Source organism: Opisthocomus hoazin, chromosome 3 (assembly GCF_030867145.1).
Source record: "Opisthocomus hoazin isolate bOpiHoa1 chromosome 3, bOpiHoa1.hap1, whole genome shotgun sequence".
Taxonomy (NCBI): Eukaryota; Metazoa; Chordata; class Aves; order Opisthocomiformes; family Opisthocomidae; genus Opisthocomus; species Opisthocomus hoazin.
Genome location: NC_134416.1, coordinates 24,415,213 through 24,442,855, shown reverse-complemented (window position 1 = coordinate 24,442,855; position 27,643 = coordinate 24,415,213). Strand labels below are relative to the sequence as shown.

At 40.3% G+C, this 27,643-nt stretch overlaps 1 protein-coding gene across 2 annotated transcripts; it reads left to right on the top strand.

The window, feature by feature from the left end:
* Positions 1–35: 35 nt before the first annotated feature.
* Positions 36–27,643, top strand: DCAF13 (DDB1 and CUL4 associated factor 13). 2 transcript variants are annotated; one of them, XM_075415755.1, is made up of 11 exons: positions 36–172; positions 3,433–3,632; positions 4,958–5,065; positions 6,402–6,491; positions 7,392–7,547; positions 8,210–8,287; positions 12,323–12,405; positions 14,352–14,516; positions 16,912–17,047; positions 26,043–26,206; positions 27,082–27,643. In XM_075415755.1, the coding sequence occupies exons 1-11, from the start codon at positions 103–105 to the stop codon at positions 27,167–27,169; spliced, it is 1,338 nt and encodes a 445-aa protein (XP_075271870.1). In that variant the 5' UTR covers positions 36–102; the 3' UTR covers positions 27,170–27,643. The 2 variants fall into 2 exon arrangements, with proteins under 2 accessions (XP_075271870.1, XP_075271871.1); XM_075415756.1 differs by lacking the exon at positions 3,433–3,632 and having other exon boundaries at positions 85–172.

The window sequence follows — 27,643 nt, the reverse complement described above, 5'->3', positions numbered from 1 at the left end:
CGGCGCCGCGCGGGGCCGCCTCGCGCGAGAACAGCGTGCCCGGCCCTTCCGGTCACGTGCGCGCGCTTCCCAGCGGCGCGTGCGGTGCGGGAGGCAGCGAGGATGCGGGTCAAGGTGCTGAGCCGCAACCCCGACGACTACGTCCGCGAGACCAAGCTGGACCTGCAGCGCGGTGAGTCCGGAGCGGGGCCCGGCCCGCCTGCCGCCCGCCCGGGAGGGAGGGCGGGAGGGCGACCGCCGGCCCTGCGCCGCTGGGCCGCCCTCCCCGGGAAGGTGCCAGCCAGATGCGAGCCGTGGTCTCCCTCCCCCCCCCCCCCCCCCCCCCCCCGCGGGGCTCGGCCGGTCGGCGGAGGCGGGAGCGGTCGCCGTGCGCGTGCGCCAGAGCGGCCCTCCCCGCTCCTCGCGCTGTTGTGAGGCGCTCGGCGGGGCCCCGCGCCTTCCCCGCTGGGGCCTGCCACGGGCCTTCCCCGCCGGCGGGAGCGTGGCCCGGGCGGCGGCCCGCCTGCCCGCGGTAGCCGTGGGCGGAGGAGAGCGCTCGGTGCCCTGGCGGCAGGCCTGGGCTCTCGGGGTGCCAGAGCGCGGTCTGGAAACGCCGTGAGTGGTGGTGGAGGGGGCCGGTCACTGGTCCAGTGCTCCGAGATTACCCTTGGTGTTACTCCGGTTATCGCAGGCAATCTTTCACACCTAACTGCGGTTTCTTTCTTGGGACAGCTCACCCCGCTGCTTGCACATCCCTTATTAAGACTGTCAAAACCCACACAGATTTTACACGCTGTCTGTAGGTGCAGCAGCTGCAGCCTGCTGGACGAGATGATGGCTTTCCCTACTCTGTTCTGCTCGTCCTCCGTGCAACTCGCCTTACACAGTCACAGAATCACAGAATGGTAGGGGTTGGAAGAGACCTCTGTGGGTCATCTAGTCCAACCCCCCTGCCGAAGCAGGGTCACCTACAGCAGGCTGCAGAGGACCTTGTCCAGGCGGGTCTTGAATATCTCCAGAGAAGGAGACTCCACAGCCTCGCTGGGCAGCCTGTTCCAGTGCTTCGTCACCCTCAGAGGGAAGAAGTTCTTCCTCATGTTCGAACGGAACTTCCTGTGCTTCAGTTTGTGCCCATTGCCCCTTGTCCTGTCACTGGGCACCACTGGGAAGAGCTTGGCCCCATCCTCCTGACACCCACCCTTCAGATATTTGTAAGCATTTATAAGGTCCCCTCTCAGCCTTCTCTTCTCCAGGCTGAACAAGCCCAGCTCCCTCAGCCTCTCCTCATAGCAGAGATGTTCCAGTCCCCTCACCATCGTAGCCCTCCACTGGACTCTCTCCAGTAGCTCCTCATCTTTGTTGAAGTGGGGAGCCCAGAACTGGACAGAGTACTCTAGATGAGGCCTCACTAGGGCAGAGTAGAAGGTGAGGAGAACCTCCCTCGACCTGCTGGCCACACTCTTCCTAATGCACCCCAGAATGCCGTTGGCCTTCTTGGCAGCCAGGGCACACTGCTGGCTCATGGTTAACCTGTCGTCCACCAGGACACCCAGGTCCCTCTCCACAGAGCTGCTCTCCAGCAGGTCCAACCCGAGCCTGTACTGATGCATGGGGTTGTTCCTCCCCAGGTGCAGGACCCTGCATTTGCCTTTGTTGAACCTCATCAGGTTCCTCTCTGCCCAACTTTCCAGCCTATCCAGGTCACGCTGAATGGCAGCACAGCCTTCTGGTGTATCTACCACACCTCCCAGTTTGGTGTCATCAGCAAACTTGCTGAGGGTACACTCTAACTCTTCATCCAGGTCATTGACGAAGAAGTTAAACAAGGCTGGGCCCAGTACTGATCCCTGGGGGACACCACTAGTTACCGGCCTCCAACTAGACTCAACGCCGCTGATGACAACCCTCAGTCGTGCGGTTTCACCTCTGTAAAGTGACTGAAATGAGGTTTAGTTTCCGCTTAGTGTCAGAAATAAAGTTTGTAAAATGGCCACACTTTGTGAGAAAGAGCAGGAATAAAACTCTGGGTGTCTTGAATGCGCTAAATCAAACTCTTCCGAGCAGGACAGTACACTTACAGTATTTTAAATTGCATGTACTTCACTAGCTGATTGAATTGGAGGTAGGTGGCTATGTTGCGTGAATAGCACCATAACTAGCGTTCTCTAGTTATTTAATTGCGGTAGCATAACATGAAAAGAATGCTGCTGAAGTGACCCACTGGGGCAGTATCTGAATACGTCTTAAATTTTCTAAGTGTGATTTGTGTGTAAGCTCTTATATCAAATTCTCTGATGTGTTAAGCTGGAGAGGGACTTTTTACAAGGGCATGTAGTGATAGGACAAGGAGTAATGTCTTTAAACAAAAAGAGGATAGATTTAGATTAGATATAAGAAAGAAATTATTTACTCTGAGGGTGGTGAGGCACTGGCACAGGTTGCCGAGAGAAGCTGTGGATGCCCCCTCCCTGGCAGCGTTCAAGTCCAGGCTGGATGGGGCTTTGAGCAGCCTGGTCTAGTGGAAGATGTGCCTGCTCATGGCAGGGGGGTTGGAACTCGATGATCTATAAGGTGCCTTCCAACCCAGACCATTCTGTGATTACAGAGCGATACCCAACTCCATTTCGTCAGAGATTTTTAGAGGTTCTGGTATGCATCAAATAGTCTTTGGAAACCAGCAGACTGAACTAAGTATCAGTTTTTAATGAGTGCTCTGTTGTCAGTTGCCTTACTGATTTTTCAACCTTTTTGCATGAAACAGAATGAAAGAGACAAAAACCAGAAGTGCAACGTCAATATCCACTGTCTTTCTCAAATTATTGTGAGGTGTATGTGTGCAGGTGGATGCAGAGACCCTTGCTTGAAGCTTGTTGTGTGTGAACACTCCAGTATGGGAAACCAGATAGCCTTAGCAGAGGACCAAGCTAGTTAAACTAAGGAGTTCTCATTTCTAAGCCAGGGCTGTCTTGTAGCTGACTAAACATGAAGAGAGCTAGCTTGCCTCTCTTTGTGCATGTCCATATAGCTGTGTCCTTTCTGTGTATGTTAGAGTTTAGTGCTAGGAGGTTAGTGTTGTGGGGTTTGTTGGTTTGGTGTTTTTTTTTTTTTCTGTGGTGGTTGTTTTTGTTTTGTTTTTTAAATAATAGTGGCAAGATACGTGCAACTTCCATTTTTTTGTGTACATTCATATCTCATTAGTTTAGCAGTATACCCTTGAAAAGGACATCAAATAATTTCAGAGTTATTTCAGGCTTTATTAACTTAGAGCGTGGTAAATGAGCATACTAACAATCCCACAGACCCGTTTCAAAACGGTAGGAACAATGAAAATCTTAGTGTTGCAGAAAATTCTCCCATGGCAGGAAAATCAAAGAGAAGAGCTTCTGAATTGAGCTTACTTTGAAGTACGCTACATACCATGGGTTTCTAATGTCTGTGTTACTCTTACTGCAGTTCCAAGGAACTATGACCCTGCATTGCATCCATTTGAAGTTCCACGAGAGTACGTAAGAGCTCTGAATGCAACAAAGCTAGAACGTGTGTTTGCAAAACCCTTTCTTAGCTCCCTTGATGGCCACAGAGATGGCGTTAATTGCATGGCCAAACATCCAAAGAGTTTGTCTACAGTGCTGTCTGGAGCTTGTGATGGAGAGGTAAGCTGCAGTTACAAACCACAGCAAACAAGGCACCTTTCCTTCTTCTTTTCTTTTTTATTTTTCCACTTTTATGTTTTGTGGTTGGCTTTTATTTTGTTTTATTTTTAAATGCCCACTGCTTACTTTTGTTTTGTGTGTTTGTTCAGCTATGATACCCTGTCTTCTCTCAGAAGGTGCAACTTACCCAGTTTGGGACAGTGTTTCTCAAACTGAAGGTTGTAATCTCCCAGCACACAAACGGTTTTGGAAATCTTTAGGCAGCAGCTTTCAGCTGTTCAGCTGTGAGCAGAGGGTGTGATATTCAGTTCTGTGGGATGGAGCAGTGATTGTTAATATTTACAGTCCACAGTGACTGATTTTTGCTGCCCACATGACCCCCCTCCTCCCCTTGAAGAAGTTAAGCTGCTGCAGATGAAGATTACGTGAAGGCAGATGAGCTGAGGGAAGGGGCACACAGCCAAAAGGTTTTTGGAGTAATGATTTATCATACTACCTAAAAAATACTAACCCTGTATTTGTTTGATTATTTTACATACTTATTACAAATAGCAAGCAAGGGCACTTTAATTGGAGTTGGCTGGAGAAAAAAAATGCCTGTCTTTTCTGTCTTCTCTGTCCTCTCTCACCCTTTCATTGTTCATTTGATAGTACTTGTAGGTTTTAAAGGTGTCTTCTAAGTAGCTGGTTGGTTTCTGCTTTCTATAGGAAGCGCGTATGTCGTGCCGTAGTGTAAATGAAATTAACCTTTTCGGAGAGGAGGGGAATAAATTTATATGAAATGTTGGCCAAATTTCTTATCCACTGGTGGACTGAGTAAAGTAATTATTGTAAAGTAATACATACAACTATAAAACCTGACCTCCGTTTCTTTGTTTTTCAAATGGGCCCAAATGCTTTGAAACTGAAACCTCTGTGCGAGGTGGACTTCTATAAAAAATATAGTACAGTGACTGGACTGAAAACATTCTCTTGGTTCCAAGGGCTATTTCCTTGTGCTTTTGTCTCTGAAGAGGTATTTTTTACTGAAGTCACTGCTGCTGTCTTTTAGCAAGAATTCTGGTTCAAAAATAGGGGAATACAAAAATATGGTACGTATACAGCTTGGGTGGTGGGAAGGGGTAAGAGGAAAGAGCTGCGCTTTAAAAACATTTTCACAAGAAGTGAATAATCAAGTAGTTTTAACATGATAAAATCTGGACAGTGTTCAAGCCTGCTACGCCATTTTGTTACAACATGTATGATCTCTTGTACTTGAATTTGAACTGCAGTTGTGGGCTGTAGAAAATTTTTATAACAACAGAATGCTTTTCTGTTTTTAACAGGTTAGAATTTGGAACTTAACCAAACGACAGTGTATTCGTACTATACAAGCCCATGAAGGCTTTGTTCGAGGCATGTGTGCTCGTTTCTGTGGTACATCATTCTTTACTGTAAGTATAATGTGTCTCTTTAGTATGGTGTAGCAGTACAGGGTGCCTGTTAAGCATCTGTTTTCCAGTGAGCAGCTTACCCTCTGGCATACAACATTTAAATACTGTGTGAATGCATCTATTCAGTTTGTCAGTGAACCTGACAGCTCTGTTTCTGATGAAGTATTTTTTTTTGTGCTGTGATATGGATGTTGTTCAACACTATGGAAGGGAGAAATACTGGAAAATTGCTAATGGATGGTCATGTAATTAAAACTTGGGCAAACTAGTTTTGATTAAACAAGTAGAAAGATTGTGTTCCTGGAAGAAGTAGATAGTTTATGTTAATTGAAAGACATACACTTAGAAAAGTAACCATTTTCATACCCTGTGGTTAAAGATAAACTGGTTAATTCAAGATGGTTCCAGTCAAGTCATTATGTTCAACAAGGCTATAGTAGTGCTTTATTAGCTTGTATCAACCACAACTGATTCAGTTGAATGTAAACCATCTGGAAATAGTATGTCTTCCTGTTTGCGTTTAAACAATTCTAAGATGATACAATGAAAAGAATTGGTTTGAAACATAGACTGTCCTGAGATTTTGCTTCTTTTAAGCTGGACATAGAAGAGCTATTTTCACTATTATGCGTTTGTATTTTCTGAAATATATACTAGGTCATGAGGACAGCAATTAGAATGTATGAGAAGCTATAGCAGAAAATTCTAAGTGACTCCAAATTAGAATCCCCTTTTGACAACCCCTCTGCCTGAAAATTGGGAGAGAGGAAGAAGAAACAGAAGTAGTGCTGTCAGGAGAGGAAGTTAAACTTATTGAGCATGACGTTATATGGTATGGAATACTGCTTTGGCCAGTTCAGGTCATCCATTGTGCCTGTGTCCCCTCCCAGTCTGTTTGCCCACACCTAGCCTGCTCGCTGATGGGGAGGCAGGGATGATGACTGACAGAGTAGTGGCGGGGGGGGAATGCCATGACACCATGCAAGCTCTGTTCAGCAATAGGCAAGACATTGGTGCCTGATCAGCACTGTTTCAGCCACAAATCCAAAATAGTGCCACATGGGCTGCTATGAAGAATGTTAACTCCATTTCTGCCGAAGGACGTATGTGTACCTTCTCAGTTTCTGGCAAAATATTGTGACAAGGGGAGAACTAATCTTCAGCTTGCAGGTATAAAAGGGAACAGTGAATAGGCAAGAGCGTACAATTTGCTGCTGTGTATGTCATAGATCATTCTGTTTTGAAAGGCTACCTGTACTTAATGGCAAAGCACCTCTAGTAAAATAAACAGAATATATTTATGTAAAACTGTACATGCTTTCTCTAACATTTCCAGGTTGGCGATGACAAAACTGTGAAGCAGTGGAAAATGGAGAGCCCGGAATACGGAGAAGAAGAAGAACCTATTCATACAATTCTTGGAAAGGTAGTAAATCTCTTCTTTTGAATTAGGTTTGAGCAAATACTTATCTAGCTTTTGGAAGATGGAGAAATAGTTGGATGTCACCTGTTATCATAACAATTTGTAAGGTCAGGGCATCAAATTTGATAATGGCACTTTTAAAGTATCTTCAAGTTATTATTACATTTATTTTACATGTAACCAGAAAGGAAAATCTCAAATGCTGTCAGAGACTGCTTAGATCTCTCTCTATTGATCATCCCTTTCCAGTGAACTGGTCAGATCTTTCTGTAGTCTCTTTCTCTTCAGGCGTGTATTGTCAGTGCTTAGTCTGCATTGAATAACTTTTTTTTCATGCCCATACCTTGCAGCCATTCAATACGGAATTTTGACTTTATGTCTTTCTTTTTGACAAAAGCAGACTAAAAATATATACTTCAGCACTTTCAATTTATGATGAGCTTATTTTAAGAACAACATTAAATGCCTTTTGTAAATAGATAGTTTGACACTCTTTAATTATTGTAGTGTGTGTGAAATCTGTTCAGGTCCCCATCGAAAATTTGTAATTGTACGCTTTAAATTCCCATGTGCTTTGATGTCAGCCAGGACTTTGTAAATCGGCTTCTAATGCCGACTGCGTTGTAGATTAACAAGAAATGCATGCATGCACATTAAATGAGTACACAGAAAGCTAATCTATTGTGTAAGGGTACATCTGATAAGACTTAGTTTCTGGTAGCAGTGGTGACTTGGTTTTCAGTAATATAAAGGAATAAAAACATGGCAGACTCCATATGCAGTGATTTGTTGATGTTTTTTGTAACAGAACATACTTGCATATTTATGTATACTATGTATACAATTGGTTTTGTAAATTGTTTGTGGGTTGTTGGTGTTTTTTTTTTTTTTTTCTTTTTAAAGACAGTGTATACAGGAATTGATCACCACTGGAAGGAAGCTGTTTTTGCCACCTGTGGCCATCAAGTGGACATTTGGGATGAGCAAAGGACAAGTCCCATGTGTTCTCTGACATGGGGTTTTGATAGCATAAGCAGTGTAAAATTTAATCCCATTGAGGTAATGTTTTTCTTATCTGTTGGAAATAAGTATTTTTCTTGACCGGTATAAGATCCAAAGTCTATTAACAATCTTTAATGGCTTTTTCCAAATTTAGATTTTGATATGTGTTTTAACATAATATTTCGGGGGTTGTATACATGTATTTTTGTGGCTGTGTTGCTTTGGAATGTAGGACCATATATTTTCATCTTTTTATCTTTTGTCTCTGTTAGTGGGGGAGAGGAGAAAGAAAAGTAGGCTGGTCTCCGTTATGCCCACACCAATACGTATCCCACACCTCAATCATACGATGCAGTGGTTATGTGGCTATGGAGCTCCCATCTGTTCCAGTACTGTACTCCCTGTGACCAAGAGTTCTCCCCCTTTCCATGGCAAAACAATTGCATTTGATCTTGCACAGCAGTTCGTATATATACCTCTTGAGTGGGCTGTGTTTGTAGATGAAATGTTTATGAGGAATTGCTTGTTATTGTGAAGCAGAGAGGACTGGATGGATTCTGAATCTTACAGGGAAAGCTATTTAAAATGTTCATACTGAATAATTAGCTGCACAGAAAGAATGACAAATGTGTTTCCTTGATTGGAAGAGGAACTATTTGACTTCCGGCTTTGTGAAATAGCTCAGGTATCTAGTGTGTTTTGTTTTGTTTTTCTTTTAGACATACCTTTTGGGAAGCTGTGCTTCTGACAGAAATATTGTGCTATATGATATGAGAAAATCAACTCCATTAAAGAAGGTAATCTTTTTCTTTTTAACAGAAGCTTGTGGCACTAATAAACATACCGAATATGCAATATTTAAATAGTCTGTAACTGTTGATGGTAGAGAAAGGGAAGCTCAGAACTGTGAGTTCACTGAGTTTTCGTCGTCTAATTTTGAGTCTTTTAACTGAGCTTGAATTGATGTTGGGATTTAAACCATACAGAGTTAGAAGGGCCCTTTTCTGCATTCAGACAGGCTGTCATGCTTACTCTGTTGTAGTTCTTGATAAAGTGCCTGACCTGACAGCAGTTTCACAATAAGAACTTTATGTTCCCATATTGCATGTGGTCTGCGTATGTGTGATTTTTTTTTTCTTTTTTTTTCCCCTCCTCCTTGCTAGAAGGAAACAAGGTAGCTTTTAAGGCATTTCCTTTCCACCATTTGAGAGCTTTACTCTGCATTTGAAAAGGTGTTTTTCTTTTGCATGGAAATAAACCCTCCCCTGTGCACCTAATACAAACATTCAGAAATCCCCTGCAGTGGAATCGAAATTGTATTTATATGTGGAATTCACTAATGACGTGAAGACTCTTATTTATCTTTAAGAGAATGTATGTATTTGTTTAAAACAAGAAGCCAGTATTCATACGCACATATTAACCTCGATCAAGTTCAGTAGTTTTGAACCCCAGTACTATCTTAACATTTTTCTTCTTAAAATACAATATTCTGGCTTGTGGATATACACTCAGTAACTTTCTAGTATGTTATGCACTGTCTGCAGTGGCACTGATCTGATATACGCTAGAACACTATAATGATATTTAACTTAGTTACAAAATAGGGATGTTGTTGGGATAACAACATTGTTGGCATAACAGCATTTCTTTCTCTCCCTGTGCCCCAAAAATTTTTAGTGAAGTTTCATTTGGGCCACTGAAACAGTGCTTACAAAAAATTGTCAGCGATGCCAGCTGGAGACCTGGGTGTTGAGATGAACGCAGCCAGTGCTGTAGATATCTAGTTACAAATTAAAAGAATATAGTTTGAGCCTTTGTGAACTAAGGTTGAATCTAACAGAATTTTACATATATATATATGCTAAATATATAAAAGCATACCTACATGTGCATATATACATGTGTGCACTTATGTATATATGTATATCTCGTGTAGTAAAGCAGCGTGCTGAGGTGCATTTCCTGCTATAGGAGTAAAACACTGATGAATACTTCCTTGCATCCGTGGAGACAGTAGCTTCTGCTGGGTTTCCTGCTGGGATAGGAATGATTCGCTTGCAGAGAGGTGGGTTGAATGTCCGATTCTGCATTGAGAGCTAAGAGCTCTGTAACTCCAAAGAGAAGGGTGCTGCTTATTAGAGGTACCTTATCTATGTATGGGCACTGGCTCCTAGCACTGCTGTATTCCTGGTGTTTAATCAGCAAAGCAGCTCGCACACTGCCCTGAGTCTGGAACTCAGTGGAAGACCCTTCCTTGATGGAAATAGGAGTACAGCTTTCCACATCATGAAGCAATAGCTCTCTTGCCCATTTGTCCTGTCTGTGAGTTTTGAAGTCTTAAGTTTCAAAAGAGGGACAGATAAGATGGTGAGATGCTGTGTAAGTGCAAAGTAAGGAGTGGTCTAAAAAAGCTGGGAAAAGATGAAGGGAAACATGTGCGTTGCATGACAAGAGGAAGATGCTTAATAGAAGTTGGTCCACTTTAAAAGTCATTCTTGTGCAACGTGTGGGATCACAGGAAAGCTTAGGGTGTTTTAAAGATAGACCTCAGCATTTAAACAGCTGACAGGAGCTGTGTTGTCTGTTGCTTGTTCTTAGCTGTTCACCTCAGCCAAATACCTCGTAGGTAGTAAAAGAGGACAGATTAATTATTTGGGCGATCTGGCTTTGTGTTAAAGTAATCTCAAAATCTCCAGGCTGACATTCTTTGTAAGCAAGTGCTCGCAGTTAAAATAGATAAACTAAGATAGCCAAGTCTTCAGGGGCTTCACAATTTTGACTTGTCTTAATAAGGTCATTCTTATGGAATGACTCAGTGTATCTAAAATTGATTAAAAAATAGTGTCAGAAGGTGGCTCTGCTACAGGTTTAGATAGTTCTGAAATGCCATTATTAACGTATTTACAGCAACTTAAATCACTTCCTGCCCAGGGTGCCTTGCATAGCTGTTACTGAATGTAATGCTGGAACTTTACAGAGAGTGCTTTCCTTAGGCACTACTTTAATTCAAATGCCACTGCTGAAATAAACTGAATGCTTATAAGTTTGGGTGGAAAAATAGTGAAGAAAGATGCAGAGCATGGACTTTGACCAAACGTGACCCCTTTTGAAAAAGAACTGGATTTTCCAGCAATATTAGGGTTAATTTGTGGCATGATTTAAAATATTTATTATACATATAATGTGTTAACATTAATTGTGTACTGTATTTGCAGTGGCTGAAAAGCTTGGACAGGGAGGAATAAAGAACTCTCCTTAATTATTAGCTTCCCAGATAAGTGTGAGGTTTATAACTAGAGGAACAATACTGAAATCTGAACAAATTGTAGTTGCGTTACTGTAAACATAGGGCCTTTCAGTGGCCTATCCTTTCAGTAAAGTTGCTTTTTAAAGTAGAGAGCACTTTAGACATCTAATGATTACATTCTGTTCTGGATGCATGTAATTTCTGAAAATGAGCAGTATTTTGCAGCACAGTCTTCAGATAGAAGAGGATAGTGTCACCTAGGAAAATGAGGACTTACAGGGAGTGAGAATCATGAGAATATGAGAATATGCACACATTCATAAAATCATAATCTTTGAGCAGGGGGGGCATCCAGTAGAGATCATCACTATTAACTTGCTTTGAGGTTGTGTTCAGTATTGTAAAAGTTATAATTGTTATATGTATGTATGTTCATAGTGTTTGGTATAGCAAGCTGAGAACAAAAAGGAGTTTGGAGTACCATAGCATTAAACATCCGAATTTCAGGATTTTCAGGGAGGATTATGGTTTGCCAGGAGCATTTTGGAAAATCCTGTTTAGAGTTGTTGAGTTTGTTAATAAGTTGCTCTGTAATTATACACTGCTTTGTGTCAGGCATATTGTATGGGATTTATTTTTAAATACACAAGTTGAAAGCTCCTGCAAGACTCGGCAGAAGCCAAAGCTGTTGTGCTGTACCGGCTGTCAGATGACCCCCTCCCTGCCTCCCCTTCTCCCACAGGCACCCAGCTGTTACTGCCACAGCTGTCCTCCAAGTTGGGGACATTTTACATACAGCTTCTTAATACCTCTTGTCTAATCCGCTGTTAGCAAAGTAGTAGGGTCTTATTAGGCTGTCATCAGCTCCCTTCCTCCCACTTCAAGGCAAACTGGCTTCGTTGTAGCCATCTGCTTACTAGCAGCAAGCAGCTCGTATGAATGCGTAGCAACTGATTGACTGCTAATGCAGTGATGGTGGTAAGTAGATCACAACACAGTAACTTCTGCACATGTTGCTTGGCACTTCAACAGGAAATGGCAGCTGTCTTGGAGAACTCATGAACTGCAATTTCAGAGAGGAAGTAATGAAGGGATAGTAGTAACTGGGAGAACATCAACATGTTATAATCGCTTTACAAATGCTGGTTCACAGCATCAGATAATGACTATATCCTTTGAAATAAGGATTTAGTTAGGTGTGTTTATAGATTAGTTAAGTAAAGGTTCCTGTAAGTATGATGGAGAAGTGAACTTTCTCAGAAGCTCCAGGTTTACATGTTGACCACTAACATGTTTACATGCTTTACATGTTAAATGACCACTTAGAAGAATTTCCTTCTAAGATGACTTACAGGCAAAAATTTAATTGCAGTGTAGCAGACAGCAGTGAGCATATGATGAGGGACAAGAAGTTCTTGAGTTCCAATTCGAACGGTGCTAAGGAAGCATTCTGTCATGTCACTATTCTTCTGCCATAATTCCATATCTAGAAAGTGCTTGTCTCTAGTGGTACAGGAAGCTTTGAACTGTAGTGAGTATTTTACTGCCTATAACAAGGTAGCAATGAGTAAATATCTTTCAGGTTATCTTGAACATGAGGACAAATACACTGTGTTGGAACCCCATGGAAGCTTTCATTTTTACTGCAGCAAATGAAGATTACAAGTAAGTGTGACCTTGCTTTTTCATAATCCTGATCATGTTATGTTTTTAAACTGTATCCTGGTAATTTATCATCATGCTAAAACATGTTTTCACAAAACTACTTAAACTCTAAATTTGAATCATGGAAGTAATAACCTAGAGAATTAAAGGCTCACTGATTTAAAAAAAAAATCACAACAAACCAAGCCACAAGACAGACTTGATAGTAGACTGCCTCTCTGTGTGTTTTAATACCTGGGGGGAGGGGAACAGTGTAACTTAAAAAAAAAATGCAGCTGAACCAATGTAAGTGTCACTTGCAATGGGACCTGCAAAATAAATACTGTTAGTCCAGTCTGAGGCAATATAAGTGTTTATTTTCTTGCTACCTCTTGTGAAGCTTGATATATTGTACTGATCAGCTGTTTTGATCAGAACATTTCTTTAAAAAAAAAAATAATTCTTTTCTGGAACAGTTCCAGTGACTGCAATACTTATCCTTTCAATGTCTCAGAGCAGTTGTTTTTTACTTTCGAACAATGCTATTCATGTGAACAGCTAATCTGATACTGAAGAAGCTGTCCCTTCAAAACTAGGCCATGGCAAAATGTGCTCCATATCCTTTTTTCCAGGAAATCAGTGATCTAACAATAGATCACTGTTTTCTTCTAGAACATAGGAATTTTATCACTTATCTTAAGGCTGCTTTTCCAAGGAAATGGAATCTGGCCCAGACCTTGAAAGTGAGTGTTGTATTTAATGTACTGCTTTTCACCTATTTTGATTATGGTATGGTAAGGCTACCAGGCTACCTAATCTGTTTGTTTATACATCTCTTTCCACACACCCCCCTTGCTGAACTAAAAATGGTAGCTGTTACTGTCAGGGGCAACTGTCCTGTCCTCTTGCAAACTAAAGCAATTAGTATGAGTGCAGTGGAAAATGCTTATATCAACAATGCACATGCAGACATTATCTGATTATATGAAGTAGCGGTTTTGAATATGATGCTAGCATACTCTTTCTTGGGGAATTTAGAAGGAAAAAGCAATAGTTGCTAGTAAACTGTTGAGTCAAGAGACATTGAATTAATTAGTTATGCATTCATCTCCATCAAAGAAGGTGAGAAACCTGCTAAATTAGAAGTTTTTAATATAGTAGTTCTATTAAATAGTGTATCTTAAGCAGACTTCATTAAAGCACCTTTGCTTATTGGCACTAGGCAAATTAATGGTCTGTTCAGTTATTATGCCTTGCTATGTATCAGTGGGCTTGTTGATTCAAGGGCAGTATGGGTAGACCTCACCTGAGCTTTGAAGTGCTTAAGATCAAATCAGCTGTGGTCCAGCAGCTGTGTGTTCATTTTTAATGTAATGCTTTTCTACAAATAGTGTGCTCTGCTGAACTAGTATCTCGATGTATTGAAGGACCAAGCTTTCCTTGGGCTCCTGCGTTGTCTGGCCGAAAGACAATTAGGCAGTAGGAGAGGGTGCCAGCCAAATGGGACTCTGAGTTACTAGGAGTTCCCAGTATGGGAGTATCTAGAAACCTTGCAGAGTTGATAGGCTTGCCATAATGAGTCAGAGATGCTTGTCTGAGTTCAGGTTATGTAGTTATATCTGAAGATGGAGTAAAGGAGGACAGTGTGGTGGTTGGAGAATTACGTTTGGTCAGTGACCCCTGAACAGATAGTGAAGGAAATAGTGGACATTATCTGTTCTTTAACAGTGAGCAAGAAATCTAGGTCTGATCCAATAACTAAAGCTCTGGTTAATAAACGCTTTCCAAGCCCTAAACTATGCATTGTTCCTTCTTTTTGTGTATTGTGAGCAGTTTTAAAGAGTTCCCTCTGCAATATGGATCTGTCCTTAAGTATGGTTTATGTATGATTAATGTAGCTGTTCAGCAAAAATGCACTATTTACTTTGGAGTTGTTAAGATGTTAAGCTGTTGTATTTATTTTAAAGCTTATATACTTTCGATATGCGTTTTCTTGAATCACCTGTGATGGTGCATATGGATCACGTGTCTGCTGTTCTTGATGTGGATTATTCACCCACTGGGAAAGAATTTGTCTCTGCCAGCTTTGATAAGTCTGTCCGCATATTTCCTGTAGACAAAGGTCACAGCAGGTGAGTGATTTTACTCCTTTCTCTCCTGCTGTCGTTCATTCCAGTAACCTCCCTCCCTAGTCCTCAAAATTCTTAACTCATTCATTAGCAGCTTCAGTGAGGCGTTCACGTTCTGTGAATATTGAAATCTTATTTCGTGTATAACTTCAGATTGGCAGGTCGTGTAGTTGACAGATAATTTTGGAGTATGTACTAGAGTAGAACTTCTACTTAATGGACAGCAGTACTTCGGCAGTTTTGGATTAAAATTACAGTGGATTATTGTTCTTGGGTTGTACTTACTTGTATTCTACCATGATGAATTGCATGTTATTTCCTGCTATGTGTATCTTTAATGTTTTTAGGTCACTTTGTACTGTATCTGTCACCATTTAAGTTTGCAGTGCCTTACAACATTGTAGCGCTTGGTTTTCTAGGGGCTGTCTTCATCCTGTATGGATGATTGCTAAAGACGTTACGTGAAAAGCATTGTTGTATGAGTTCTGAGGATCAGTCTGGGACACTTTTGTAATCTGTTTCAGTACGCTTATTACCTTTTGTTCATGTTTTGTCAACCAGGTTTTGGTTCATGTGACAATACTTTGAATACAATTCACTCTGAATTATTTTTTCGTGTAAGATTTCGTGAGGCAGTGTATTAAATATTTTGCTGAAGTTTCAGACTGGATCTTCTGTGTTTCCATTATTATTATTATTTTTTTTTCAATTTGGTGAAAATTGAAGCAAGTTATCAGATCTATCTGGTATCATTTGTTCTTCATAAACCTACTTTCATTATTCTCTGTTGTCAATCTTTCCTGTTTTTTCTTTATCCTTTATTTTACTTTTAGTTACCTTCTGCTGTGCAACCTCAGCCCCCCAAAAAGTTACTGTTAGGTCAAGTTCTGGGTGGTTTGTGAGGTGGAAATGTTGAAATATTGATGAGGGGAGGAGTATATTTTTATTTTTGATTGATGCAGCTATGCATGCATTATTTAACATAACTGTATGCTCCTATGCTGCATTAAAGATTGAGAGGGGCTGTTTACATTTTCCTTTATAACTGATCTACAAGTAGTTTTCATTTTCTTCTGTCTTGCAATAATATTTTAAGTGTAATTAGGTATTGCAGGTCCTTTGTGGTGGCTTTTTTTAAATTTTTGTGTTATTAAGCAGCTCTTGTGTTCTACAGATTTTCCTTTCTATGTAATAGTAACGTTCACAGAAGTGGTGATATGCAAAGTTAAAGCACATCATTGAGGGGAAGTTTTCAGACCCCATAATGCAGCAGTAAAACTTTATTCCACCTTATTTTGATTGATGGCAAGGCCTGTGGGTGGAATTTTCTTCTGTGTTCCCCCTTTTTTCTGCTGCTGTGTGGTAACCATAAATCTTGTGAGGAAGAGCCTTACAAATGAAGAACTTAGCCTCAGATAAGCTGACTAGGGCATTCCGGGACACTTAAAATTCTTTAGAACTTGGGCTTTTTCAGAATTGCGCAGTTGAAATGAATCCCATGGAATAGAGAAAAGTCTCCAAATGGAAGATCTGATCCCACTTGGAAAAATGAGGGGATGGTTAAGAGTATCTGTAAACAAGGGTCTCGACGATATTCTAGTTTTGACTTTTGATCTCCCAGACGTCTGAATAACTCCTAACTTCCATTGCTTTCTATTTTATTTTAAAATGAAGGTTGAGATTAGGAAGCTGATTAGCCATAAGAAAGAAGATTTATTATAAAGTTGATTAAATTTAGTAAATTCTTGGAAAACAGAACTGGATGTCTGTGCGAGTTTTTAAAGTGACAGATCTAGATAATTTGGCTATGTGTTATGTTTTTCCTTTCGCTGAGAATGATATTTAATAACTTGTGCTGACAGCAACAGGAGAGGTAAAAGCTGAAAATTCAGAGTGAGGAAAGGAAAAGTCCTTAGTTCCCGAAAGGTGGGGGAAGAAAAGGTTTGTTACTGAGCCAAATAATAAAATAAAAGTAAACATAAGAATGCTGATGAAAACGCGTACGTGCACACTTGCTGTTAAATATCAATATCAGTCAAAAGCTGATGTGACTATTAATGTTTTCTTAACATAAGAGGGTACTTGTGCTGCGTCTTCCACGCATTGTTCTTGTAGAGCATCACTTGAGTGTGAATTACAAGAGGTGGTTAAGCTTCTTTAAGCTTATATAAGGTGGTATATCGATTACTTTTGTTTTTCTCACAATCCCTCCAGCTCAACCCCAGTCTAGTTTTTCCACAGCTCTTGAATAGGTGTTGTTTCTATATTTCCTCTCCATTACCGCTTGGATTTTACTTGTTAAAATAACTGGAAGGAAGAAAAAAAAAATGATCTGTATGCTGCAATGCGTAACTGGTATACCAAAGAAGTGGATATTAACACTTTCTCTTTGCTGTAGGGAAGTGTATCATACAAAGCGAATGCAGCATGTCATCACTGTAAAATGGACTTCAGATAACAAATACATTCTGTGCGGCTCAGATGAGATGAATATTCGTCTGTGGAAAGCTAATGCTTCTGAAAAACTGGGAGTGGTAAGAGTTCATTTTGCTTTTTGTTGTCACAAGGCAAGATGTTTGGGGTTTCTTTATTGTTACTACAATTGGTTAGCCTATTCAGCTTCTAAAAACTTGTTTCTAAAGGGAAAATTAAAAACGATAGTTTGATATTTGTATTTAAATTAAAAACTGACATGCACAGTATAGCTCATTGCATTTACTGCAACTTACAGTAATAATAAAATTACATGCCTCGTTATTGCTACACAAGGTGACTTTTTTTTTTGGTCTTGTTTAATGTTAACAATAATCATCAGTTCTAACTGAACTAGATTAGAGTTTTTTTACCTGGGTGCTACAGGTGAGAATTCATCCTTCTGCACGAGAGAAAAAGCCATAAATTCTGGTTTGCCTTATGTAAGTCATTCTACATACGTATGTAAGGTCCTCTGCAACCTACTGTAGGTGACCCCGCTTCAGCAGGAGGGTTGGACTAGATGACCCACAGAGGTCCCTTCCAACCCCTACCATTCTGTGATTCTGTGATACTGAAGCTTAGGGTTACTGCTTTTAAAAATTTTGACTGGCATGCGATCAGTTCATGTGCATTTCATACTGTGATAAGCATATGCATTGTAAGATAGACCATTTGCTCCAATGCATAACTGAGATTGTCATTAATCTGTATAACTCTTGGATACCAAGTGGGCTGACTACTGTGGTGTCTGGAGTCCATTTAATTCAACTTAAGTCAGTTTGGTTGAAGTGTTGCTAGTAGGACCAGACATCGGGCTAATTAGATAACGTGTCTTTTCAGTTACGCTTCTTCCAATGTTTGTGTATAGACACAGCCAAAATGTTCTATTACAGTTACCACTTGCATATATTCATCTGCACAGTTGTATTAAAGTATTCAATGCCTTTGGAGAATGAATTTGACACTTCGTCCACTGGGATTAATCCCTTTACATCGCTTTATATTGTTAGGGTATTTTGGAGGTGCTTACATTGCTCTTTGAGCCCATCAGCAGAGCTGTCAAATAATGCTTGAGAGAATTTCTGCTTGATGTTGTGAAAGACTGAGGGGAGAGGAAAGGGAAGCTGTAATTCAGGGAAGAATGTTGTGCAGTTAAGGGGATGGATCTATTGCATAGTTATGTCTAGTGCTGCTTGTGGTTACCTGACGCTCCATCAAGTGATAATATCTCTATAGGAGGGAAGCGGAGCAGAGCTGAGAAAGGTGGCAGATGAATGGGAGTGTTAGGAGTAGTTAGGGCTGCAATGCAGAATGGGATAATTCATGGACGACTGTGCACTGTGAAGTGCTGGATATGGAGTAGTACAGCTAAAAGACCAGTGTGTTCCTCAGGAGGTTCCTGTGGAGACCAGTGATGAGTGGTGTTCCTCAGGGCTCTGTATTGGGACTGGCGCTGTTTAACATCTTTGTTGGCAATGTGGACAGTGAGATCGAGTGCACCCTAGCAAGTTTGCTGACAACACCAAGCTGTGCAGTGTGGTCGACATGCTGGAGGGAAGGGATGCCATCCAGAGGGACCTTGACAGGCTTGAGGGGTGAGCCTGTGTGAACCTCAAGAAGTTCAACAAGGCCAAGTGCAAGGTCCTGCACATGGGCGGGGGCAATGCCAAGCACAAATAGAGGGTGGGTGGAGAATGCATTGAGAGCAGCCCTGAGGAGAAGGACTTGGGGATTCTGGATGATAAGAAGCTCAACATGACCCGGCAATGCGTGCTCACAGCCCAAAAGGCCAATTGTATCCTGGGCTGCATCCAAAGCACCGTGGCCAGCAGGTCAAGGGAGGGGATTCTGCCCCTCTGCTCCGCTCTAGTGAGAGCCCACCTGGAGTCCTGCATCCAGCTCTGGAGCCCTCAGCACAGAAGAGACATGGATGTGTTGAGCGGGTCCAGAGGAGGCCACAAAAATGTTCCAAGGGCTGGAGCACCTCTCCTGTGGGGAAAGGCTGAGAGAGTTGGGGCTGTTCAGCCTGCAGAAGAGAAGGCTCCAGGGAGACCTTGTAGCAGCCTTCCAGTACCTGAAAGGGGGCCTGCAGGAAAGATGGGGACAGGTTTTTTGGCATGGTCTGTTGCAACAGGACCAGGGGTAATGGCTTTAAACTGAAATAGGGCAGATTTAGATTAGATATAAGGAAGAAATTCTTTGCTGTGAGGGTGGTGAGGCACTGGAACAGGTTGCCTGTAGAAGCTGTGGATGCCCCTCCCTGGAAGTGTTCAAGTCCAGGCTGGATGGGGCTTTGAGCAGCCTGGTCTAGTGGAAGGTGTCCCTGCCCATGGCAGGGGGGTTGGGACTAGATGATCTATAATGTCGCTTCCAGCCCTTACCATTCTATGATTCTATGGTAAACCAACATGTATACTTTTAGCCATGGCCCACCATAGGTATTTGGAAGTCCTGTTATTTTTCTTATCTTTGCTATAGGGCTAGAGGTTAACCACCACCCTCCCCCGCCAACTTTGTAGCCTGCGCAGTATTTGTAGTTACAAACTACTGTTTTAAGATGAATTTCTTTAATGGAATAATTCTTCTTTTTTATTGAGGATGCTGTTTGGTTTTTTTTGTGTTCTGAATTGATTCTTGGATTTGCCCGTGTGGTACTTCAGTCAAACATTCAGATATCAGTCCTATACTTTCAAATTCCAAGGGCTCAGCAAAGCTCATTATAGACTTTATTTTTTGATTTAGCTTTTATGTTGAATTTGCTTAGACAGTGCAGTGTTGGCCAGAAATATCGCCTGTTTTCCTATTGTATATATATGCTCGTGGAAATGCCCATTTTGCCTGGTTTTACACTATTAACTGAAATTTTCTCTCTTTATTCACTATATTCTTAATGAAGAGAGTATGCTGTCACTCTCTAAGATGTTCTATAACTGAATTGTGTGGTATTTTTGACATGCATCTTTAGTTTGTACCCTTTATATGAAGAACAAGTGGGTAAAAAGAATGTTGAAAATACCATTTGCATATAGAGTGATTCCTAATATTTTCAAGTGTGAACAGAAAATTCACTCTGACTACCAGATGGCATTGGCTCCTTATCTTACGAAAAGAGTAAGGATACTTTGTTCAGGGAAGTAATAGGCAAACTCAGCTACTCCTGCGTCGTAGAAATACTGCGTGCCAAAAAGACAACTTCGTTATTGTTCAGGTATTCAGAATGTAGAGTGGTAAATGACATTCTGCTATTTTCTGTGGTATTTGCATCAGTGAAAAATGCAACAGATGTGCCTAAAAAGGGCAGTACCAATTCTGACTAGCAGGTATTGGACATTGTACATTAATACCCTTGTGTTCTTGACTTGACAGTGAATCCAGCATAAAATAGCTCGTCCTTTTTTTTCTGTCTGTAAGTACATTGTTGCTGCTTGACGTGCCTCTTGGAGGCTGTGCATATGATTCAGTTCTGCTGTTGTGGGATCATACAAATGCAGCTTTTGTAGCATGCATGCCTGTAAGGGTTTGTAGGCATTTCTGGTAAAGGTCTTCAACTGTCGGCTCCAGGAGAACTAAGTCAATAGCTATCTGTGACACACAGGTCAAGTGGCATTGTTTTTTGTTTGATTTTTTTTGTTTGTTTGTTGGTTTTGGTTGTGGGGTTTTTTAACTATCAGAAGTGAAAGTCATCTCGTCATTTAGAATACAAAACTTGTCTTTTGATGTTGCAAGGTGGTTTTTTTTTAAGATAGGATGACATCTTAAGAAAGCAAAAGAATTTAGAAATACAGGAAGAATTTACAAGGGACATAGTGAATTATCTAGAAAAACTGCTCTCATTTCACAGGGATGATGCTAATGAACTTGTGAAGAATTCTGTTATAAGAACAGGAGATAATGTTTCACATCCCTCTGTCTTGTGAGGAAATGTATTCAAGCCGTGATGCTGTTCGAAGCCTTCAGTTTAGCAAGGCACAGAACTTGAACATTGAACTAGTAACTGTTCGAAGTTTTTGTAGTTGTTGTTAAATTTATTTTTTTTTAGAAGCACTATGAAATTTTATATTTCAGATATTTAGAGAGTAGTGGTTGCTAATAGAACTTATGAGTGGGATCTTTATGGCTTATCATGTTTTTGGATGTAGCTTGGAAATGTTACTTGGATTCAGGCAACTGTACCAATCCTTGTTCAAACTGACCTGGTAGTTCCTGTGATTCTTAATGTTGCAACTGCTAATGGCCATTTATGAGGCTCCACTGTGGCTTTTTAGTACCTGCTACTTCTTTTTTAGAGGAGTGGTGTTCTTATCTTCATAGACATATGCTTGCTCATTTTATAAATGTCCAGTTCCTCCATAGTCTGTGGCTATTTTTTGAACATTTTGAATATTCAAAGCTGAACATTCAGTAATTCTGTCGGAAGTGTCAGAATATGTCTTAAATGCTTAGTTGCTTGGTCTGCTGTTTGCTGAGAAGATTTGATTGAGTGACTCATCCGAAGGTCACTGTATTTCTGATATAATGCTAACATCTTTCAATACATTGTATTTTAAGATGGATATTTTTGGGGTGAGAGTGGATGGAAACCAACCTACTGAAAGAGAAAGAAAAATGATTATCGAACATTTTTTTTTTTTCCCCTTGGTGAGTACTTGGTCTTACTTGCTTTTAGCATTGCTGGGTTCCAAGGAAGTTGCAGTGAATATATAGTACTTATGTTGCAACTGATGAACGTTTATCCAGTTGGAAAGTTGTACTTTCTGAACTGTGGCTACTCTAGCAGTCGTCAGTTCTGACATGCATGTTTATTTTGTTTTTTAATGTATCTGGCATCGTACTCATTATTTAAAATCAGTGAAACATTAAAGCAAGTATAAAAGTCTCTGGAGAAGCCAGAGGCAAGCTGTGTCTCCACTCCACTGACAATTAAGCCTGCATGGGTTTTGCATAGCGGTAACAAACCCCAGATCTCTCTGTTGGAACTACTGCAGAAGTTGCTTTAAAAGAATTTGCAGTGTTTATTTTTTTTAGTAACAGTTGATTAAATAGGACTTAACAGGTTTTACTTTTAAAGCAGTAAACATCTATCTTTGCATGTCCAGAAGTAAAAGACCCAAATAGATGATAATTTTGAGGTACCCCAGACTGTTCAAATACTGGACATAAAATATGTCATGTGAAGTGTGGTTGAGGCTTTTGTACCTGTGCTCTTGGAGAGGTCTGGGATTTCTGACAAGGTAAATGACTTCGGCTTTTGAGGAAAAGAGGAAAATAGAGCCTCATCTGAGTGAAAAGGCTAGAAGAGCAGCAGTAATAGAGTAGGTTTCAGTTAATAAAATAGAATTAATCTAATTAATACAAAGAAAGGGATAGATTGGGTTTTTTGAATTGTAGTGAAAGCAATGAACCATCAGTAAAACTTCAAAAAGCTGTATTGTTCTTCAGTCTATTGACACATTAGAAAAAATCTGCAGTTCTTAGAGTGTAAATGCTAAGTAATATTACTTCTGTGAGTAACAGCTGCAAAATTTGGCTCTGTTATATTTCCAGAGTAGTTAAGAAATGGAACAGAGCACTGGACCACTGAAAAAGAAAACTTTCTGCTTGGAATGATTTATATTTCAGTACGTGTAAAACTAGTGTGAGGAGTGTAACTGCAGTAGAGCATAGGTTTGCTGCTTTCTTAAAAGATGCAGAAATAAAAGCTTTTGAGTAAGGACTGAAAAAGATTGGAGAAAGTGGAATTACAAGTCTTGGTTTTGATCTAGCAAAGTGCATTAGCAGGAGCGCATCAAAACTGTCTTAAGTGATTGTGTATTGTTTCAGTCTGCTTCTAGTATACAGTTCCATTTTGTGAGATAAGGCAGTACCAGATATTGTGTGATGTGGGACTCTTTTTCTAGTGACTTTGGGTTTGTGATTCAGTGCACATGTAGCTTCATCCCTTGAGCTATGGTTTTGTGCTCTACATCTACATTACCATTCTTTTTTTTGTCATCCATTTAGATATAAAGAAGTTTTTGGTCCAAGGAAACAATGACTAATAAACTTTAAGGCAATAAATTTAGAAAGGTATTTGCACCAGAGCAATGGAAAAAAAAAATAAAGACAAGTTGTGGTGTAGAAAATTGCTGGGTTACATTTGCATTCTAAAAATATGTTGTACCTGTTCTCAGTCTGCCCTAACCTAGAAGGGCAACCTGGATAGGATAGATAAACAGCCATTTCATCTTCTCATGCTGAGTTACAGGAGTCTAATAGTGTGCAGTTTTAAATACTGCACAGTACAAATACAGCCCTCTTTAAAAGGAGAATTTTTTGTTAAAGGTGGTTTTAGCTCTGCAGTCAGGGCCCCAGAGAAATGTTTACCTTCCTTCTGTTTAAATGGGAAAAATAACCAGCTGCTATCATTTGGAGGGAGGAAAGAGGCGTAGGCAGTTTACTTGAGGACACATTTTCCTATTGCTGATAACTTCGTTGCATTTTAGAGTTCTTTTTTCCCCCTTTTTCACTCTACGTATTTGCTGTGAAGTACTGCTGCAGTAATGGCACATACCGGCTGTCTTTCTGCCACGTAATTTCTGTTTTCCTCATATGGGAAGGAAGTTGCACATTCACTTTTGGAATGTGTGAAAAAAGGGTCATATGTCCTCTCTAAGTGTGTCTTCCACTCATGATGTTGTATAAATCCTATTTTATTACATTGTAGAGTGTTCTAGTCCCTGTAAACAAAATCTGTAATCCTGCTAAGTCATGGTGCACCTACAGCATCTCCAGCTCAGAGCAGAACGGGAAGTAACGCTGTTCTCTTCAGCTGTTTACATTGACCTTTGTAAAATGACTTGAAAGAGAGAGATTGGAATTCAGTGCATTATTGCAGTCTGCTTTCTTAGCTATCTACTATCTCTCATAAAGAGGCAGAAACTTGTCATTACTGCAAAATTTTCTTTAATCATGTAGATAAGAGTGCACTTCGCACAGTCTGGTTTATGGGGCGTTGGCATTCGGTAGTTGGACGGGAAGTCACCAGCTATATACCACCTTACACATAAAAACGGAATCAGACTCAAACATAACCACCGCTTAATCTGTATTAGTTTTTAAATAAGATATCCTGGATGTATCTTTAATTTACAGATTCACCTCTTGTCTGTAGAATCATCAAGGTTATACTGTATCGGCAGCAATTTGCTCTTCTTAAATTAAAGGAAAATGATTGCATTTAATTAAAAGAAAAACTTTTTAATTTGGATTATGTTGGCAGTTTTCTGCAGAGTGGGAACACCTGGGATTTATTGAAAGTGAACCAGCTATTCAGGCTGGCTCACTAGAAGGAATTTCAGTAAAGGGTTGGGGGAGCAGGGTGGTTTTAGTGGGTTAAAACTAAAATTTACTCGCAATTTGAGAGGTCATTAAGTAAAGCAGAAGGATTTGTTTTTATGAAGAAGAGGGTGTGGAGAAACAGGTTGAGAGTATTATGTGTCTCTGACGCCTGAATAAGAATTTTATGAGCGGTGAGCAACTCTGCATCTGGTACCGGGTTTCTTTATTGTCCCAAAGGAGAAACTGCTTTGTCATATGTTTTATTAAGACTTGCTTTCAGACCATTAATGGTATTTTGGATCAAAATTATCTGAGTATGATATCTTTTTTCAGAATTTATGAAATATTCTGACAGAAGTCACTTCTAAAAGTGAGCTCCAGAGTGGAGAAGAAATAGCTAATTGCTGATTTCAAAGGGGAAAAAAGCATGTTTTGTAATAATGGAGGTGGAATTTCCAAATTTTTGTGTGTAATAAAGTTGTTGGTTTTGTTACTGCTTTTTGTTTGGTAGTGTCTGAAACTCAGGTTCTATTTATTGTTGAGATATTAAGAAATTACTGAAACAGTGATTTGCAAAGCTAAAATAAATAGAAGATCTCTGAACTATTGGTTTTCTTTTAATACTTTAGGTGCAGGTGGAAGTGGATGAAATAATGTGGGAGGGCAAAAGACTTGTGCCACTGCTTGCTTGAGAATATGAAGGGTTTTTAGATGCCTGAAATATTAGTTACAGAGTGTATTTTGGGAGGAAGGATAGGAAGAAAAGGGTAGGATTATCTTCTCTTAAATATTAATGGATTTTCTGTTTATTTGGAAGCTCACTAGACTGAAATGCAGTTGAAATTCCCAGAGATCTGAGCAAATACAAAATACATAGAAACTGATATTCCTTGGGAAGCAGTGCATGCTCTGAATGAAACCACAGCACAAAGAGATCTTTTCCTTTTGATAAATAAGCATTAGACTAAGGAAACATGCCTAGTTAAAAAAAAGTGCTCTGTAGGCTAGCTGTCGGGAGAAAGAATTTCTCGCTTTCAGTGTTGTTAATGGTGGCTTAGACACAGTTTTAAACACAAATATAATTAAAGTCTTTTGTGGTAATACTAGCTCACCTGTATTTCATGTGCTTGTGATACTAAGATATTTTTAGCTGCGTGATGAAAGTTGGAACTCCCTGTGTGCCATATAGTCAAGCTGATACTTGAAATGTGCTATGTACACTGTGCTTCCTAATGGATCAAGGTGCTGGATAAGATTTAGGCCATCTAAAAAGCTGTCTGTAAAGCTGTTCATAGAGACAATTCATTTATAGCATTTGTACTTGCACTGGCTAGTGATTAAAATGCCTGCAAATCTTTGTTTCTTTGTTTCACAGCAATAGCTGATCATCATCGGAGGTTAGGAAAGCATGCAGACTGATCAAAGAGGTTTTACTGTCAGCTATTTCTAGTCTTCTTTTTCTACAACACATTAAAATCTGATTTTCAGGGAGTAAATTCAGTTACTTCACTGAGCTTTGAAACTGTGACAATGTTTTGTGTTTGAGCATTGGGGTGTTGTTGAAATTGTAAGTTTTTAATACTTAGCTACACTAATTCTGAAGTTTCTGTGCTTACAGCCATTTACTAGAAGGAGGCCATGTGAGTAAAAAGCTTAAATTTTGTTTTGTAGTGAAAATCGTGACACTTAAATCCCTGTTCTTTTGTAACATGCTTGTCTCTGTTGTTTTCCCCATAGCTTGCACCACGAGAAAAGGCAGCTATGAATTACAATCAGAAGCTGAAGGAGAAGTTCCAGTATCACCCAAAGATCAGACGCATAGCTCAACACCGTCACTTGCCTAAAAGTATATATTGCCAAATCAAGGAGCTGCGTATCATGAGAGAAGCTCGTCGGCGAAAGTATGTCTTCCTCTTCTGGCTTTATTTTCTCTTGACCTTAATGAAATGCATCACTGTAGTGCTGTAGCAGCAATGCATGGCAGTGATAGAGCTACAGTGTGTCGGAGGAACAAGTATGAGCTACTTCTATCATCTGAATAAGTGATCATGAACTACTGGATTGATTAACCTTTGATTATAAGGAAGATGCAGACAAGTGCCAGTATCAGTGAGGACTGGCTGCTTCCCAAAAGTTCACTGAAGAAAAGGGAGGGAATACCATGCTGGAAGGAGCCACAGTGCTCTGTTAAGCATGGTGTGATGCAACATGGCAATGGAAACAAAATGACCCATTTTGGGCGTGAGGAGGGGTTTTTTTGCTTTGTTGGTGTTTGGGGTTTTGTTTGTTTGTTTGTTAGGGTTTTTTTGAGGTATTTTATTTCTTTTTTTAATGCCAGACTCCAGGATGAGTGTTTTCAGTCACCTGGATCATTACTATATTGGAATTTCTAGGAACAGAAAGTGGCATACTTTGCTGTAGCCATTAAATTAACAGTAAAACAAAAAAGTGGTGGGGTTTAGTCGTCTTTCTCAGCTGAAAGACTCTACAGACTTGAGCAGCAAATCCTGTTGACATGAGAACCAAGTAAGCTGAGCTCCCAAGAAAAGGCTCAATTTGAAACTTTTCTAAATTAGCCAATTTTAAAGTTGTTTCAGAGGGACAGTCCTTCTCAAAGAGGAAGTACATGGCTTTTGATTAATAAAAGAAGAGCAATTCATACATTTTTTTTTTTAATTGCAGAGTATCTCTATTAGTAGCTGAAGAAGGAAGCTAGTATTTGTTAAATCTTTGTGCTGACTACTGAACTTCATTTTTCTGTTTTTTTGTTCTTTAGGGAACTGAATCGTCGTAAGCACAGCAAACCAGGATCTGTGCCATTTGTGTCAGAGAGGAAGAAACATATTGTGGCAGTAGTGAAATAACTGTTTTCACATGTACAAAATGTCACAATGAAAGAAAACATCACTATTGAATGAATCTACAGTACAAAATTTGATGGACGCTGGTAAGACAGCCTATGGCTCCAGAAAGATGGCTTTTCTTTCGAGTATACACAAGCTGTGATTTCTCAAGTCATAGTCTGCTTTGGGTAGTCATAAGAATTGGCCTTGTAATCTTTCATTGCCATTTGTATGCCTGACGTTACTGCCCCAGCGCTGTGTATTGCGGTGGAGTCTCACCCTGCTGATGCAAACAGGTAACTTGGTAGTTGGTGGAGGATGTCTGCAGTTCCCTGGTGCCATTGCTGCAAAAGAAAGCTGAACTCAATTTGGATTTGTCAGGGGCAAAAAAACACTGTGTTCCACAGAGTGATAAAATCAGTTGTCCTTATGCTGTTTTTTCTTCTGTTTTGGTTTCTTTTAAGGAAGTCTAATAAAGTAAACAAATGACCTTAA

Excerpts from the sequence above, each read along its gene's own strand:
- DCAF13 (XM_075415755.1), top strand. The coding sequence starts at position 103 with ATGCGGGTCAAGGTGCTGAGCCGCAACCCCGACGACTACGTCCGCGAG. Across the intron at positions 6,492-7,391 it reads TTCATACAATTCTTGGAAAG|ACAGTGTATACAGGAATTGA; the intron begins GTAGTAAATCTC and ends TTCTTTTTAAAG. Across the intron at positions 8,288-12,322 it reads AATCAACTCCATTAAAGAAG|GTTATCTTGAACATGAGGAC; the intron begins GTAATCTTTTTC and ends AATATCTTTCAG.